The following is a 16,643-nucleotide window of genomic DNA, read 5'->3' on the forward strand; positions in this document are numbered from 1 at the left end:
TTTCAAAAGTTCCAGCACATCCTCTTTCCTCACGTCGACATGCCCTAGCGTATCAGCCATCCTCAGAAACATCAAGGTCTCTCCCGCTGGTGAATACTGAAGCAAATATTCATTAAGGACCTCCCCTACCTCTTCCGACTCCAGGCACATGTTTCCTCTTTTATCTCTGATTGGTCCGACCCTCACTCTAGTCATCCTCCTATTCTTCACATGTGTAGAATGCCTTGGGGTTTTCCTGATCCTACTCGCCAAGGACTTCTCATGCCCCCTTCTAGCTCTCCTAAATCCATTCTTAAGCTCCCTCCTGGCTACCTTGTAACTCTCCAGAGCCCTGTCTGATCCATGCTTTCTAAACCTCAGGTAAGCTTCTTTCTTTCTCTTGACAAGATATTCTGTGTCTCTTGTCAACCACAGTTCCTTCACTCTACCATCCTTACCCTGCCTCAATGGGACAAACCTATCCAGAACCCCATGCAAGTACTCCCTAAACAACCTCCACATTTCCACTGTGCACTTCCCCAAGAACACATGTTCCCAATTTACGCTCCCAGGAGACATGAGACATTTGGACAGGTGATCAAAAGTTTGGTAAAAGAAATAGTTTTTAAGAGGTGATGATTGGAGGTAACTAAGGTGTGGCCTGATGGTATATCAGGGAGTGGGGTCTTTGTATCAGGGATTGTAGTTTGTGTACAGGGGTCGTGGTCTGTATATCAGAGAGCGTGGTCTGAGTACCAAAATGTCTGTGTATCTTGGACTAAAGAATGTGTCTATGGGATCAGTGCATACGGGACTATGGATTCATGGAACTGAGGGCACTGTATTCAGGACTGGGGCTTGTGTAGAACGTCCTTGAAGCTGTATACAAGAGACTTAGAGTTATGTACAAGGAACTTATTATGCATGTGTGGAACTGAGAGGTTTGCTTATTAGGGTCAAGGGCTGGATACCTTAAAGAAATAGGTTTTAAGAGGGTGAAGGGGGGGAGGTCACTAAGGTGTGGCGAGGTGGTCCATCGTTTCTTTAACTCTCAAGGGCGGTGAACCTCAGGGTCTGAGCTGCTGAGCTGGGGCTGAACAGTGCTGGGATCAAGTGTTGACCAGAACGTGTCAGTTTTACGTTTGGCAATGCAACAAGTGCAGGAGTCGACACCAAGCTAATGGGGACAGGCGGGGCTGAGGAGACCGGGCGTGGTCTTACACCGGCAGGTGAACTGATACCTCATTCAAGATCCCTGATTTCCAGAGCGTAGACATGTCGTATGTGTTCACCTCAGCGAGCGGGGGCTCCCAGAAGAAGGCGGCGGTGAAAGACCGCGGGACGTTGGGAGTCAAGGCCAGGAAAGCCAGCTACCAGGAGCTGAAGAACCAGTGCCTGAAGCAGGGCGTCCTGTTCGAGGACCAGGAGTTCCCCGCCGGCGAGTCATCGCTCTTCTACAGCGAGAAGCCCGCAGTTGCCTTCGAGTGGAAGCGGCCCAGAGTAAGTGCCCACTTTGGGCGCACACGGGGGGCGAGCAGTGTGTACCAGGTCAGGCAGCAGCCGTGGAGAAAAGCAGGCGGTCAACGTTTCGGGGAGGGGGAGAGGGGGTGGGGGTAGGGGTGGGGGAGAGGGGGTGGGGGTAAGGGGGGTGGGGGTAGGGGTGGGGGAGAGGAGGTGGGGGAGGGGAGGGGGAGAGGAGGTGGGGGTAAGGGAGGGGGGAGAGGAGGTGGGGGTAAGGGAGGGGGAGAGGAGGTGGGGGAGGGGAGGGGGAGAGGGGGAGGGGGAGAGGAGGTGGGGGAGGGGAGGGGGAGAGGAGTTGGGGGTAGGGGTGGGGGAGAGGAGTTGGGGGTAGGGGTGGGGGAGAGGAGTTGGGGGTAGGGGTGGGGGAGAGGAGGTGGGGGGAGGGGGAGAGGGGGTGGGGGTGGGGAGAGGGGGTGGGGGTAGGGGAGAGGGGGTAGGGGAGGGGGAGAGGAGGTGGGGGGAGGGGGAGAGGGGGTGGGGGTGGGGAGAGGGGGTGGGGGTAGGGGAGAGGGGGTAGGGGAGGGGGAGAGGAGGTGGGGGGTGGGGGAGAGGGGGTGGGGGGAGAGGGGGTGGGGGGGAGAATGGGTAGGGGAGGGGGAGAGGAGGTGGGGGAGAGGAGGTGCAGTGAGGGGGAGAGAGCGGAGGGGGATGGGGAGGGGGAGGGGGAGTGGGGTAGTAGAGGGGGAGGGGTGGGGGAGAGAGCAGTGCGGGAGGGGGAGAGAGGGAGTTTGTGGGGGGGGAGTAGGGGAGAGAGCGGTGAGGGGAGAGGGGGAGGGAGGGGGGAGTGAGGGGTGAGAGAAGGGAAGGGGAGAGGGGGAGTGAGGGGGTAGGGGGAAGGGAAGAAAAAGAAATAGATGAGGAGAAAAAAGAGTCTCGGAAAGGGAAAAGAGGTGTGGCGGGGGAGGGAGTGTGGGGTTTGGTTTACTTAAAGTGGGAGAATTCGATGTTCATACCGTTAGGCTGTAAGGTCACAAGACGGAAAATGAGGTGCTGTTCCTCCAGTTTGTGTTTGGGATTCTCCTGGCAGTGGAGGAGGCCGAGGACTGACATATCAGTGATGGAGTGGGAGGGGGAGTTGAAGTGACTGGCAACGGGGAGATGCAGTGCTCCAAAAAATATATTGCATAGTGTGTATGTAATAAATTGGGGATGGTGTGCATGTAAATACAGGGAGGGAAATACAAGTTGCTGGCTACTGTATGAGTTTCCAAGAGCTGGGTGTCTTTGTTGGGTCCTGAATCTGGCTGGTCCCTGGTTGTCTGGTTCTGTACTGCTTTAGTGCTAATCTTTTTGAAGGGGGAGAAGAAAAGCCGAGTTAATATTTATTGCAACACCTCGCTAATAAGATGGAATATTTTGAAGGCATCGTGCATGCAGATGGACCTATGAGCATGTCACATAAGAAAGTAACGTAAGAAGTAGAAGCAGGAGACCACTTGCCCCTTTACACCTGGTTTGCCATTCAGTAAGATCATAGATGATCTCCACGCCACCTTCTTGCACTGACCTTTTGTTTATATTCATTCAAGGGATGTGGCCTTCACGGGCTGAGCCAGCATTTAATTGTCCATTCCTGGTGCCCTTGAGAAGGTGGTGGTGAGCTACCTTCTTGAACCGCTGCAATGTAGCTATACCCACAGAGCTGTTAGGGAGAGAGATCCAGGAGTTTGACCCAGCGACGGTGAAGGAACGGCGATAGATTTCCAAGTCAGGATGGTGTGTGGCTCGGAGGGCAACTTCTGGGTAGGGGTGTTCCCCATACATTTGTTGCCCTTGTCCTTCTAGTTGCCAGAGGTTGTGGGTTTGGAAGGTGCTGTCTGAGGAGTTTTGGTGAGTTGCTGCAGTGCATCTTGTAGATGGTACAAACTGCGGCTGTAGTGCGTCGGTGGTGGAGTGAGTGAGTGAATGGCTGTGGATGGGGTGTCTATCAAGCAGGCTGCTATGTTCTATATGGTGTTAAGCTTCCTGAGTGTTGAAGCTGCACTCATCCGGGCAAATGGAGAGTAATCCAGCACACTCCTGACTTGTGCCTTGTAGATGGTGGACTGAATTTGGGGAGTTAGGAGGGGAGTTACTTACCACAGGATTCCCAGCCTCTGACCTCCTCTTGTAGTCACATTGTGCATATGGCTTCTCCAGTTCAGTTTCTGGTCAATCGTAACCCTAAATAATATTGATTTGATGGTGGGGGATTTGGTGATGATAATGCTATTGAATGTTAGGGGATGAAAGCTGGATTTTCTCTTGTTGGATATCATCATTGCCTGGCACTTGGGCGGAGTGAATGTTATTTGTCACGTATGACCCCAGACCTGGATATTGTCTGGGTCTTGCTGCATTTTGATGAGGACTGCTTCATTATCTGAGGAGTTGTGAATGGTGCTGAACATTGTGCAATTATCAGCGAACATCCCTACTTCTGGCCTTGGGATTGAAGGAAGGTCACTGATGAAGCAGCTGAAGGTGGTTGGGCCTAGGATGTTACCCCGAGGAACTCCTGCAGAGATGTCCTGTGTCTGAGATGATCGACCTTGAACCACTGCAGCCAACTTTCTTTGTGCTAGGTACGATTCCAAACAACCAGATTCTAACTCTTATCTATCGATCTCTGTCCTGAATACACTCAGTGACTGAGCCTCCACAACTCTCTTGGTTAGAGAATTCCAAAGATTCACCAACCCCCTGAGTGAAGAAATTTCTTCTCTTCCCTGTCCCTGAATGGCCAACCCCTAATTTTGAGACTGTGACCCCAGGTTCTAGACACTCCCAGCCAGGGAAGACATCATCCCTGCATCTGTCCAGCCCTGTATTTTTCAGTGAGAGCACCTCTCATTCTTCGTAATTCTTGAGCTTGTGGTCCCAGTCCATTTAAGTTCTCCTCATTGGACAAAGCCCCTCCCCCAGGTATCAGTCTGGTGAACCTTCACTGCATTCTCCCTATCACAAATTTGAAGCTCAGTTGATCAGGAAGGTTGAGTGGTCGACAGAAACCTGACACCCAGGAAGGCAGAGGTAAGGAGGCCAAGGTGACCTTGAAAGGGTAAATGGGGCAAGATTCTTCATTCCTTGGCACCTCCCCCATACCTAAACATCTCTTTCATGCCCCTTCATCTCCCTTGTACTTGGATGTCTGCATCATACTCAGACGTGCCCTTTACACCTGGACAATTTCCTTGTGCCTGAGCATCTCTCTTGTGTTTCAGTTTCTCCTGTGCCTCAGCAGCCCCCCCCCCCCCCCCCCCCCCCCCCCCCCCCCCCCCACCCTTTACACTGATCTCTGCTGACGCAGTGGTGGGTCCTCTGGACTGCCAATCCTACTGACACAACTATTGACTGCCTTCACTCCCCATCTCCTACATGTCCCCACCACCCCTTACTCCTGTTCTTCAACCCTTTCTCCCATTCCTGACTTCCAACTCCCCTCATTCCCTCCTTTCTCCTGAGCCTCTCCTTCTATCCTCCCCTCTGCCTCTCCCTCATCCTGCTTCAGTCCTGACGATGGTCATTTTCCCGTAATGCTCCCTGACCCGGCTATCCTTTTGCTCCCACCCCTTGGTTCACACCCTGGACCAAAGCACCCTTCCCATGACTGGGTTCTACAAACCAGACCAATCGTGACAGTACAATGGCTCCCAGCACCTCAGGGTTTTCGAGGGAATAATATCACCCAGGGTTCCTTCCCCTAATTTTATGATTGTAAGTGAGGCCTTGGTATCTTATAAAATGTACACATATTTGTCATTCCTGATGGGCAATGAATGTATTGGGAGGGTTGCCAGCCTATGGGAAGGGTGTCCACGCTCAGGTTAGAGAGCACCTTGTTTAGTGACGGTCACTCAAGTTGTGTGGCTTTGCAAGTTGGGGAGGAAAAGTTAATTTCTTCTTTATATCCAGAGAAGTCCGCGTGTGATAATTCAGTGAATACTTGCACGGCTTGGCTGATGGGATATGTTGACTTAGATGGATTATGCGGAATTTACAGCAGTCCAGGGTCCTGCCGCCATTGGACACTATGGTGTAATGGCCTCTCAAACACCATGGGTTGTAGTATTTAAATTGGAAACACAAGGGGTGCTGATGCATTGTAAATAGAATGCACTGCTCTAATGGCACATTGAATGTAAAGAAAGATACGTACTGATTGCATTGTATTTCCAGTATTTTTTTTATGAAGAAAGTGTATTATTGAAATTAAAAACCAGCATAGAAATAGCCAGCTGGTCTATGCTGATGACACAGCAGTCACAATCTCCCTCCCTCCCCTCCTCACTTCAATGCATCAGCGTAACCTCCTTTTCCCTGTTCACTTCTCTTTAAATGCTCTCTATCCCTTTCATGTCAGCCACTTAAGTGACAGTGAATTCCCCGTTCTTCCCACTCTCTGGTAATGAAGTTTCTCTTGAATTCCCTGTTGGATTTATCCTACTTATGGCCTCTAAGTTTGGAAGTATTTTCTCTATCAAATCAAACCCCTTCATAATTTTAAAGAACTGCTGTCAGTTTTGCCCTCTTTCCCACAGAAATGTAGCCCGGCCTGTTTGGCTTTGCTGACAGAACCTCTCAGTTTTGAGTTATCCTTACTAAAAACTCTGGCCACAGCTGCAGCCCCACCCACACGGCTATCAATGAAATCTCCACTGTACTGGGCAAGGAACACGTTGAATCAGGAAGGGTTACATTCTTCCAATAAAGACGCTTCAACTTTTTCTCTTGTACTTTTTGAAATAAGTTTTAAAATTAAATTATATAGATTCACACATTGCAGTAACAGGCCATTCGGCCCACCTGTCCATGCTACATCCATGCTCCATTCGAGTCTTCTGCCACCCTTGCTCATTTAACTACCAGCCCCTTGCTCCTCATATACTCACCCGTATACCCCTTCCTCGTTTGCCCACCCTCTGTGTAAAGGGATTTCTTCTGAATTCCTTTTGATTTCCCTGTGACAGTCTTGTACTGATGGCTCCTGGCTCTGTGTTTCCCGTCAAGCCGACCCTTATCTCCACTCTGTCAAATTTTCAGTGAGGTAGCTTTAGAATTCTGGTGCTGGTGTGATGTAGGGAAACAAGGCAGCTGGTTTGTACATAATAAGAATTCTCAGACAGCGCTGGGATAATAACATGTATCTGTCTTTTGGTGATGTTGGTCGTGCAATTAGTGTCGACCAACAAACAGGGAGATGTCACTCGCTCTTTGAAAGACTGCCGAGGGACCATTTGCATCCACCCGCTACAGCAACTTGGGTTTAATGACTTAATATGAAAGGCAGCTCCTGTGACAAGGCAGAACTGCGGTGTTAGTCTTCAGTGTGTGCTTGGAGCGTGGTTTGTGCCCACACCCTCTGACTGCCAAGTCATGGTTAACCTCTTTTGCTCACCTTGCTCCCCTTTCCAATCTGGTGTCTGCTCATGTTTTGCTGGATTAAGGTGGCAGGTTGCTTGGTGTACCAAGGAGGCCACTACCCTTCGTAAGCCTTGTACTTGTTCTCTGGGATACCCAGGGTTTCATCACCCCTTTCCAAGTCTCCTGTCTGTCCTCTGGTGTACCTGGGAGTCTGCCACCTCTTCCCACCTTCAATCTTCTTGTAACTAAAACACAAAATTGTTGAAAGAAAATGTTTAAGTTCCCGCATTCAGGGTTTTGTTCTCAGCAATGTTCAGGGAAATAGACTTCAATTCCCAGATTGCCAGGATAATCCTAGAGATTTGTTAATCCTGGTTTGTTGTCTGATAGAGTCATTGAATCGTACAGCACAGAAACGGCTCTTCAGCCCACCACATCCACACGGACTTCCTTGCCCATCTACGCTAATCCCATTTACCCACACTGGGACCATATCCTTCTATTGCCTGTTTAAGTGTCTGTCTAACTGCCTCCTAAGTGTAGTGATTGTATCTGATTCCACACCTCCTCTGGCAGAGTTCCATATGTCGACCACTGTATATCAAAAAAATTACCCCTCAAATCCTCTTTAAAACTCCTTCCTCTCACCTTAAAACTATAGGAGAAAGGAGTTCCATTAGTATTTAAATCCTGGGTGGAATCCACATTCAGTCAATAAAGTAAAAGAATGAGCATTAAACAAAACATATGTGATAAATCTGGGTTTGGTTCCCCCAGAGGAATGCAACATAGGTGTGTGAAAATTGTCACTGCAATTTAAACAGGCCCAGAAATACTGCATTCCATTGCCATGGTTCATGGGTGGAGTGAGATTGGGAGTAGGACATTCAGAAATGTGCATTGTATCGTGTTGAGTCTGCTCATTAGACTGAGGGTGCTGTTGAGTAGCTGTGGCTCAGTGCTCGAGTCCAAGGCTTATTAGTTCAAGTCCCACATTAGAGACTTAAACACATGACAAGTGTCACCTCAGGAAAGACCTTATTACTTTGTTGCTGCGGGTCCTTGGGGCCATGGTTGAATTACAGGACTAGTAGTCCAGTGGCCTGGTTCAAATCTCACTTCGCCAGATAGGGGAATGAATTTAGAAATTGCTAGTCTCAATAATGGTGATATTGGATTGTTGTAAAAGCCCAAGTGGTTCATTCATCAGGTCTACTTATATGTGACTCCAGCCTCACAGCAATGTGGTTGACTATTAGTTGTCCTCTGATGTGATCCATCAAAACAGCTCGACTGAAACACAGCAAAAATGAAATCAGATGAATTGACCCAGCTAATAGATTATGACAAGAATTTAACAGTGCAAAGTCCTCCTCACTGATATCTGGGAACTGGTGTCGACATCGGGAGAAGTGTTCATTGACTAGTCAAGCATCAGCCTGCCATAGTGGTTCACACTGAATCGTCCTTTATAGAAACTGTGCCAGACTCCTCCATCACAATCCCTGGGCCCCTGGGTATGTCCTGTTTTACTGGCAGGAGAGACCCACCAGAGGGGGAAAGGTGGGAGGATTGGTGGGGGTGGGGGTGGGGGGGAAGGTTTGCAGATGGAAGAGAATGGTCCTGAAATCCTCAACGTTGACACCAGACCCCATGAACCCCATGGCATCAAGTCAAACATGGGCAAGGAAACCTCCTGCTGATTATCATCTACTGCCCTCTCTCAGCGGATGAATCAGTGCTCTTCCATGTTCAACAACATTCCAGGGGAGTGCACAGACTAGCAAGGGTACTTCAACAAGTTGTTCAGTAGCACCATTACTGGCCGAGTCCTGGAGGACGTAGTGATGAGACCGGGCCTGGAGCACGTGGTGAGCGAATCGGCACAAAGGCTAAACTCACGACTGTGTCCTCACCAACCTATCTGGTGTAGATGCATACTGTCTGTAACCGTGTTGGCGGGAGTGACCAGTGCACAGTCTTTGTAGAGGCAGTTACATCTGCACAACACCTGTGGTGTTGGCTGGCCCTATGTTGTGCTGAATGGGGGAGACTCAGAATGTGTTCTCAGCTGGTGAAGCTGCTGCACAGTGCACCAAACACAGCATGCAGTCGACAGAGCTAAATAATCCCGTGACCAACAGATCACACTGAAGTTCTACAGTCCTGCCATATCTAGTCGTGAATGGTGGTGCACAGTAAACATCCGCAGGAGGAGGCTCCAAGGACATCCCCATTCTTAACAATGGCAGGGCCCAACGTGTGAGTGCTAGAGGCAAGAGTGAAGCATTTAGCCAAAGTGCTCAGTGGATGATCTATTGTAGCTTCCTCCTGTGACCCTCACCAACACAGGAGCCAATCCTCATCCATTTTCGATTCACTGGACATGAAGAAACAGTGAAGGCTAAGATACTGGACAAAACCCTGCCTCCAGGATTAGCTGCGCCTCTTGAACCTTACCCAGTACAGGTGCAACAGAGGCATCTACGCGATGCTCCTCAGAACGTTTGCCCTACTCTGAAAATCAAGGAGCTGCAACTGGCCTGAAATGGAAGAGTGCAGTAATCTGCCCTTTCAGATAGAGCTCTTGTACCTGAGTCATGGAGTGATTGAATCCTACAGCACAGGAGCAGCCCACCATGTTCACACTGACTGGTGGCATCATACCTACATTTACCTACGTTAAGTCCGTACTCTTCTATGCCTTGGTGATTCAGGTGCTTGTCTGGAAGCTTTCTAAATATTGTGGGAGTCTCTGCCTCCACCACCCCTCATGACTGTGCATTCCAGGTTCCCCCCACTCTCTGATCCCCTCAAAACTTCCTACCTCTCAACTTGTACCTATACACTCTGGTTTGAGACACTCCTACCACTTCTATCTACCCCATGTACCCCCCTCAAAATTTAGTATACCTCTGTCAGGTCACCTCTCAGCCTCTTCCATTCCAGAGAAAGTAAACCCAGCCAATCCAGTCTCTCCTTATAACTGGAACTGCTCCAATCCAGGCGACGTGTTGGTGGATCTCCTCTGCACTCTCTCCAGCACAACCACACCTTTCCCAACTCTGACACCAAGTTTCTGAGGGTTACTCTGCTTGGCTAATTACACAAAACACAGGAACCTGAAGCTCAGGAACCCTGCTGGATGGGCTGATGCCTCGGCACCTTGTCTTTGACCTGACCCAGGCATTTTGTGGCAGTGGTGGAGAACCATTTGGTATCATGGGATGATGCCACTGGCTGTGCTTGCTGGCAAATACCTGTTGGGTGTGTCCCTTCCTGAGTATGAAGGGAGCAGCTAGACTACACGTGTGGTGGATCCTGAACTCTGCACACCTTTAGCAACACACGAGATGGTTCAGGCAGCATCTATGGAGGCAGTTGGCAGTTCAGGTCAAGACCCTTCATCTGGATTGAGTGCTAGAGGGGAGATAGCCAGTGTAAAAAGGTGGAGGCAAGGTGTGGGGTGGAGCAGGAGCTGGCAGGTGATAGGTGGATCCAGGTGAGGAGGGAGCTATTTCCATTCTCCTCTCCTTCATCTGTCTGTCACCCCTCCCTACCTGAACCCACCTATCGCCTGCCAGCTCTTGCTCCACCCCACACCTTCCCTCCACCTTTTTATACCAGCTAACTCCCCTCCATCTCTGTCCAGATGAAGGGTCTTGACCCAAAACATCGACTGTTCATTTCCCTCCACAGATGCCGCCTGACCCGCCGAGTTCCTCCAGCATCTTGTGTGTCGCTCCAGGTTTCAGCATCTGTAGTCTCTTGTGTCTCCATTTTGTGCACCTGACCCTGAGGTGTGAGTGTTAGCTACGTTGCAATGCAAAGTCCATTCAGTTTGTCAAAACAGAGAAAGATCCAGGGTAAGACAAAAATACTTCAGATATTGCTCATCCGGTGAAACTAGAGGAGCCCCACCCTAATTCAGCATCACCTGAGGTTCCACCTCCTACTAGACATTGGACATTTATCTAGGCATGTAGACGGCGGCAGGGGAGGGGGGGAACAGAACATGCCAGTAATCATAACCACCGATTTAAGATAATTACAGTAATACTTGATGAACCCTACAACACTCTGGTCTTCATACTGGAGGTACACCTATAAAGAAACGAGGATTCAGAAGAATGATACAGTACTGAGAGGTCATGACCAACATTATGGATCAAATGGCCTGGGGCTCGTCTCTCTTAGAAGTCCACCTCCGGTCCTTCATCTTCACTTGGTCTAAATCCTGGAACTCCCTTCCTAACAGCACCAGAAGGACTTGAGAAGGTGATGGCACACCACCCCCCTCTCAAGGGGAATTAGGGGTGGATGATCAAAGCTTATAACTTCTTATAGTTTAAACCTCTGAAGAGGTTCAATGGGGTTAACACAGCAAAGGTTTTTCTGCTCAGTGAAATAAAAAAAAACTAAAATTCGGACATATGCGATAGTCTTGGCTGTGGCATGTCCAGTGGGTAGACTTCCCAATACAGTGCTAGGAAGGTTGGAAATCCGTCACTAGACTCCATAAGGAATCTAATAATGGAGTACAGTGGGAGACGTCTCAGGAAATTCTGTGTTCAAGTGAGAGGCCCTCGGTAGCTGACTGGTTGCATCGTGATCAGATACGGCGGTTCGAATGCACAGGAACATAAACAGCTGCAGAGAGTGAAAGACACGATGGTGCTGGAGGGACTCAGCAGCCCAGGGCAGCATCTGTCAACATTTCGGGTCAGGACCCTTCTTCAGGACTGAAGGTAGGAAAAGGGGGAGCCCCATATATAGGAGGGAAAAGCAGAGCAGTGATAGGTGGACAGAAGAGGGGAGGCTGGGTGGGCACAGGGTGGTGATAGGTAGATGCAGGTAAGAGATAGCGATAGGCAGGTGCGGGGGAGGAGGGGCGAGCAGATCCACCGGGGGATGGGTCAAAGGTAAGGAGGAAAAATGGGGTACAGAAATGAGAGATAGGAAAGGACAGAAGAAGAGGCATGGGTGGGGAGGGGGGTTTGGTTTACTTAAAGTGGGAGAATTCAATGTTCGTGCCGTTAGGCTGCAAGTTTCCAAGACGGAAAATGAGGTGCTGTTCCTCCAGTTTGTGCTTGGAATTCTCCTGGCAGTGGAGGAGGCCGAGGACTGTCATATCAGTGATAATGTGGGAGGGGGAGTTGAAGTGACCGGCAACGGGGAGATGCAGGTCGCGGTTACGGACAGAACGCAGGCGTTCTGCGAAAGGGTCACCTAGTCTGTGTTTGGTCTCACCAATGTAGAGGAGGCCACACTTGGAGCACCGAATGCAGTAGATGATATTAGGGGAGTTGCAGGTGAATCTCTGTCTCACCTGAAAGGACTGTTTGAGTCCCTGGATGGAGGTGGTGTAGGGGCAGGTGTTGCACCTATGGCGGGGGCAGTGGAAAGTTCCTGGAGTGGGAACGGGATGGGTGGGGGGGAAGGAGTGAATGGGGAGTCGTGGAGAGAGCGGTCCCTGTGAAAGGCAGAAAGGAGTGGGGAGGGGAAGATATGCTTGGTGGTGGGGTCCCGTTGGAGATGACGGAAGTAGTGGAGAACTATATGTTGGATACATAGGCTGGTGGGATGAAATGTGAGGACAAGGGGAACCCTATCCCTGTTGGGTCTGGGAGGGGTGGGGCTAAGAGCAGGAAATGGCAGAGATACGGGTACGAGCTCTCTCGACCACAGTCAGGGGGAAGCCCCGGTTAGAAAAGAAGTTGGACGTCTCGGAGTGGAAAGCCTCATCATGGGAGCAGAGGTGGAGAAATTGAGAAAAAGCGATAGCATCCTTGCAAGAGACAGGGTGGAAGGAGCTGTAATCGAGGTAGCTGTGGGCATCAGTGGGTTTGCAGAAGATGTCAGTGGATAAAGAATCTCCTGAGATGGAGACAGAAAGATCAAGGAAGGAGAGAGAGGTGTCAGAGATAGTCCAAGTGAATGGGAGAGCTGGGTGAAAATTAGTGGCGAAATTTATGAAACTGTCGAGTCCAACACGGGTACAAGAGGTGGCACCAATGCAGTCGTTGATATAGTGGAGAAAGAGTTGAGGAATGGGGCAGAGTAGGCTTGGAACAGAGACTGTTCAACATAGCCAACGAAGAGGCAGGCATAGCTGGGGCCCATGCGAGTGCCCATAGCTACGCCCTTGGTCTGTAGAAAGTGAGAGGAATCAAAAGTGAAGTTGTTTAGGGTGAGGACAAGTTCAGCCAGGCGAAGGAGAGTGTTAGTGGAAGGGGACTAGTTCTACCTCTGGTCAAGAAAGAAGCAGGGGGCGGTGAGGCCGTCATGATGGGGAATGGAGGTACATAGGGACTGGACGTCCATGGTGAAGATGAGGTTGTACATGCCGGAGAGTTGGAGAATGTGTGATGTGTCACGGATATAGGTAGGAAGGGATTGGACCAGGGGGACTGGAAAGTGTCCAGGTACGAGGATACGAGCTCTGTGGGGCAAGAGCATGCAGACACAGCAGGTCTGCTGGGATAGTCCATCTTGTGGATTTTGGGGAGGAGATAGAAGCCGGCAGTCGTAGGTTGTGGGACTATCATGTTGGTAGCTGTGGGGGGAGATCTCCTGAGGTGATGAGGTCAGTGATGGTGTGGAAGATAATGTCCTGGTGGTCCTTGATGGGGTCATGATTCAGGGGTAGGTAGGAGGAAGTGTCCGAGAGTTGGCGTTTGGCATCTGCAAGGTAGAGGTCAGTACGCCACACTACCATGGCACCACCTTTGTTGGCTGGTTTGATGACCCGTTCTCCCACTCTCAGCCCTCTTCTTCCACCTGGACTTCCCCACCGGGCCTGTTACCTTCCCTGGACCTACTCGTAGCCGACTGTCATCGCGATGTCAGCCGTCTTGACTTTTCTGCTCCCCTCACCCACCCCAACCTCACTCCCTCTGCACCAACCCCAACATTGTCATCAAACCAGTTGCATCTCTGGCAATGTGAATAATTCAGCCAGTGGAAAAGATTTCCCTTGTCATGAGGAAGGGCTAGAGAGGCTTTGAAAGGAGAATTTTCTTTGAGGCAAAAGTAAGAACAGAACGTAAGTCGGGCAATATCTATCTTGCCTCAGGTGAGGGTTAATCTTGTAGTAGCACACTGAGTTCATTGACTTTGTTATCCTGCCATATTCCCTGGTGTGATGTGCCCTTACATACAAGGCTGTCCAGTACAGGCGATATCCCAGCTTGTGGGGTATCTCCACATAGCAGAAGCCCCGCATGCCTGTATCATTCCAAGTGGTGCCACCTGCTTCCTCTGCAGGAACATTGCTCTCATGCAGATGGAGGAGAGGGGCACATTACCCAAAATACACCAGAATCACAGTATGGTATGAGGCCATTCATCCCATCGCGTCTGTATTGACCCTAAGTACGAGCAATCCAGCTAGTCCCACTCCCCTGCCTTCTCCTCTTAAGATTAAATTCTTTTCTTTTGGTATTGGTAATGGTTTATTATTGTCACTTGTACTGAGGTACAGTGAAAAACTTGTCTTGCGTACCGTTTGTGCAGATCAATTCATTACACAGAGCAGATACATTGAATTAGTACAGAGTGCATTGAGGTAGTACATGGTAAAAACAATAACAGAATACAGAGTAAAGTGTCACAGCTACAAGGAAGTGCATTGCAGGTAGACAATAAGGTTCAAGGCCATAACAATGTAGATTGTGAGGTCAAGAGTCCATCTCATCGTATAAGGGAACCATTCAATAGTCTTATCACCGTGGGATAGAAGCTGTCCTTGAGCCTGGTGGTACGTGCCCTCAGGCTCCTGTATCTTCTGCCTGATGGGAGAGGAGAGAAGAAAGAATGACCCGGGTGGATGAGGTCTTTGATTCTGCTGGCTGCTTCACCAAGGCTATGAGAGGTACAGACAGAGTTCATGGAGGGGAGGCTGGTTTCCATGATGCGCTGGGCTGTGTCCACAACTCTCTGCAGTTTCTTGTGGTCCTGGTCAGAGCAGTTGCCATACCAAGCCATGATGCATCCAGATAGGACGCTTTCCATGGTGAATCGATAAAAATTGGTGCGTGTCAAAGGGGACATACTGAATTTCTTTAGCCTCCTGAGGAAGTAGAGGCACTGGTGAGCTTTCTTGGCTGTGGCACCTACATGGTTAGACCAGGACAGGCTGTTGGTGATGTTCACTCCTAGAAACTTGAAGCTCTCAACCCTCTTATCCTCAGCACCATTGATGCAGACAAGTGCATGTACACCGCTCCCTTTCCTGAAGTCAATGACCAGCTCTTTTGTTTTGCTGACATTGAGGGAAAGGTTGTTGTCATGACACCATGTCACTAAGCTCTCTATCTCCTTCCCGTACTCCGACTCATCGCTGTTTGAGATATGGCCTACAACGGTGGTATCATCTGCAAACTTGTAGGTGGAGTTAGAGCAGAATTTAGCCACACAGTCATGAATATATAGGGAGTAGAATAGAGGGCTGAGGACGCAGCCTTGTGGGGCACCAGTGTTGAGAATAATCGTGCTGGAGGTGTTGCTGCCTATCCTCACTGATTGTGGTCTGTTGGTCAGGAAGTCAAGGATCCAGTTGCAGAGGGAGGTGTTGAGTCCCAGGTCTCGGAGTTTGGTGATGAGTTTTCTTGGGATTATTGTATTGCAGATATTTATTTAGCTTCCTTGTGAACACAAAGGAATCTGCCTCCACTCCTTCAGCAATGCATTCCAGACCTGAACCTCTCCCAGTGCAAAAAAAATTACTCATGAAATGTTTGATTTTTCTTTTTGCCCATCACCTCTGTTCCACGTCTTCTACTCTTGCCCACCTCTGCCAATGGGAACGTTTACTCCGTCCATGCCCTCCCTCAGATCTCCTCACAGCCTCCTCCTTTCCAAGGAGAACAAAACTAGCTTCTCCCAGTGAAAAGATTCTTAGTGACCTCACCCTGCTGAGAATACTCAGCATTCCTCATTTCTAATCTTGGTTTGACACAATGGGACCTGTCCATCGGCCAGAACTTGGGTTCAGCCCTGAGTTGTTGGTATTCTGCATTTAAAACCTGTTATGAAGGTGCACCAATCACAAATGTGCACTTAACCACCAAGCCTTTACTACTGGCTCTGTCATCGTCTATAAATATTTGCAGAGAAAAAGGTGAAAGGTTCTGTGCTCTCAATCTTAAGCAGGGCAGAGTTACAAATATTAGTCTGTAATGAATCAGAACTCAATGAGCAAACACTGCTCCACTGTTGGTTGATATTAAAACCAAACTAAATCTTATCTTGTAGGAGAGGCAGGGATTTTTTTTAACCTGGAGAAAGCTAGGGAATTATTTAATTGTGAGACATTGTGCAAAATGACAATGGGTTATAATGCAGTGGACAGAGAGAGGCCTAGAAATTTCATCATGCAGTGTTTTGGCATTAAAACCACATTATGTGAAAGTCATGTAGAGAGTGAGAAGCTCAGTTGTGATGTGCATGCAACAGTGACGTGGGTTTCCCTGTGTAACACTGTGCTGAAAGTGACAATGGTGGCAGCTCGGCTACTGCTGTCTTTTGAGTTCTCATTGCTGTCAGCATGGAGCCTAGCAGGTGTGATCTTGGCAGCCAGCTCTGAAAGGTTCATGCTACGATTCAAGGAACACTCTTCCAGCTACAGGGGAGAGTTGCCACTGAATGAGTGGGTGGGGGGGGGGGAAGGGTGGGTGGGTGAGTGCTCCCAGAGACTCAGAGGTACTGTACCTGAATATGCTGGTTCTGGCACTTACAGGAGGTATGTTCCTTGTAGACCCAGTGGTGTATGTTCTTGTTGGCAACAATTAGAGAAGGTT

The 16,643-nt window shown here is 49.5% G+C and overlaps 1 protein-coding gene across 1 annotated transcript in view; it reads left to right on the forward strand.

Moving 5' to 3' along the window:
* The first annotated feature begins 1,160 nt into the window (after positions 1–1,160).
* capn9 (calpain 9) overlaps positions 1,161–16,643 on the forward strand; it is a 60,105-nt gene continuing 44,622 nt past the window's right edge. The window contains exon 1 of the mRNA XM_052024323.1: positions 1,161–1,479. Coding sequence (XP_051880283.1) covers positions 1,255–1,479 — 225 coding nt within the window. The 5' untranslated portion in view covers positions 1,161–1,254. The remainder of the gene's footprint in view (positions 1,480–16,643) is intronic.

This window comes from Pristis pectinata, chromosome 10 (assembly GCF_009764475.1).
Source record: "Pristis pectinata isolate sPriPec2 chromosome 10, sPriPec2.1.pri, whole genome shotgun sequence".
Classification (NCBI taxonomy): domain Eukaryota; kingdom Metazoa; phylum Chordata; class Chondrichthyes; order Rhinopristiformes; family Pristidae; genus Pristis; species Pristis pectinata.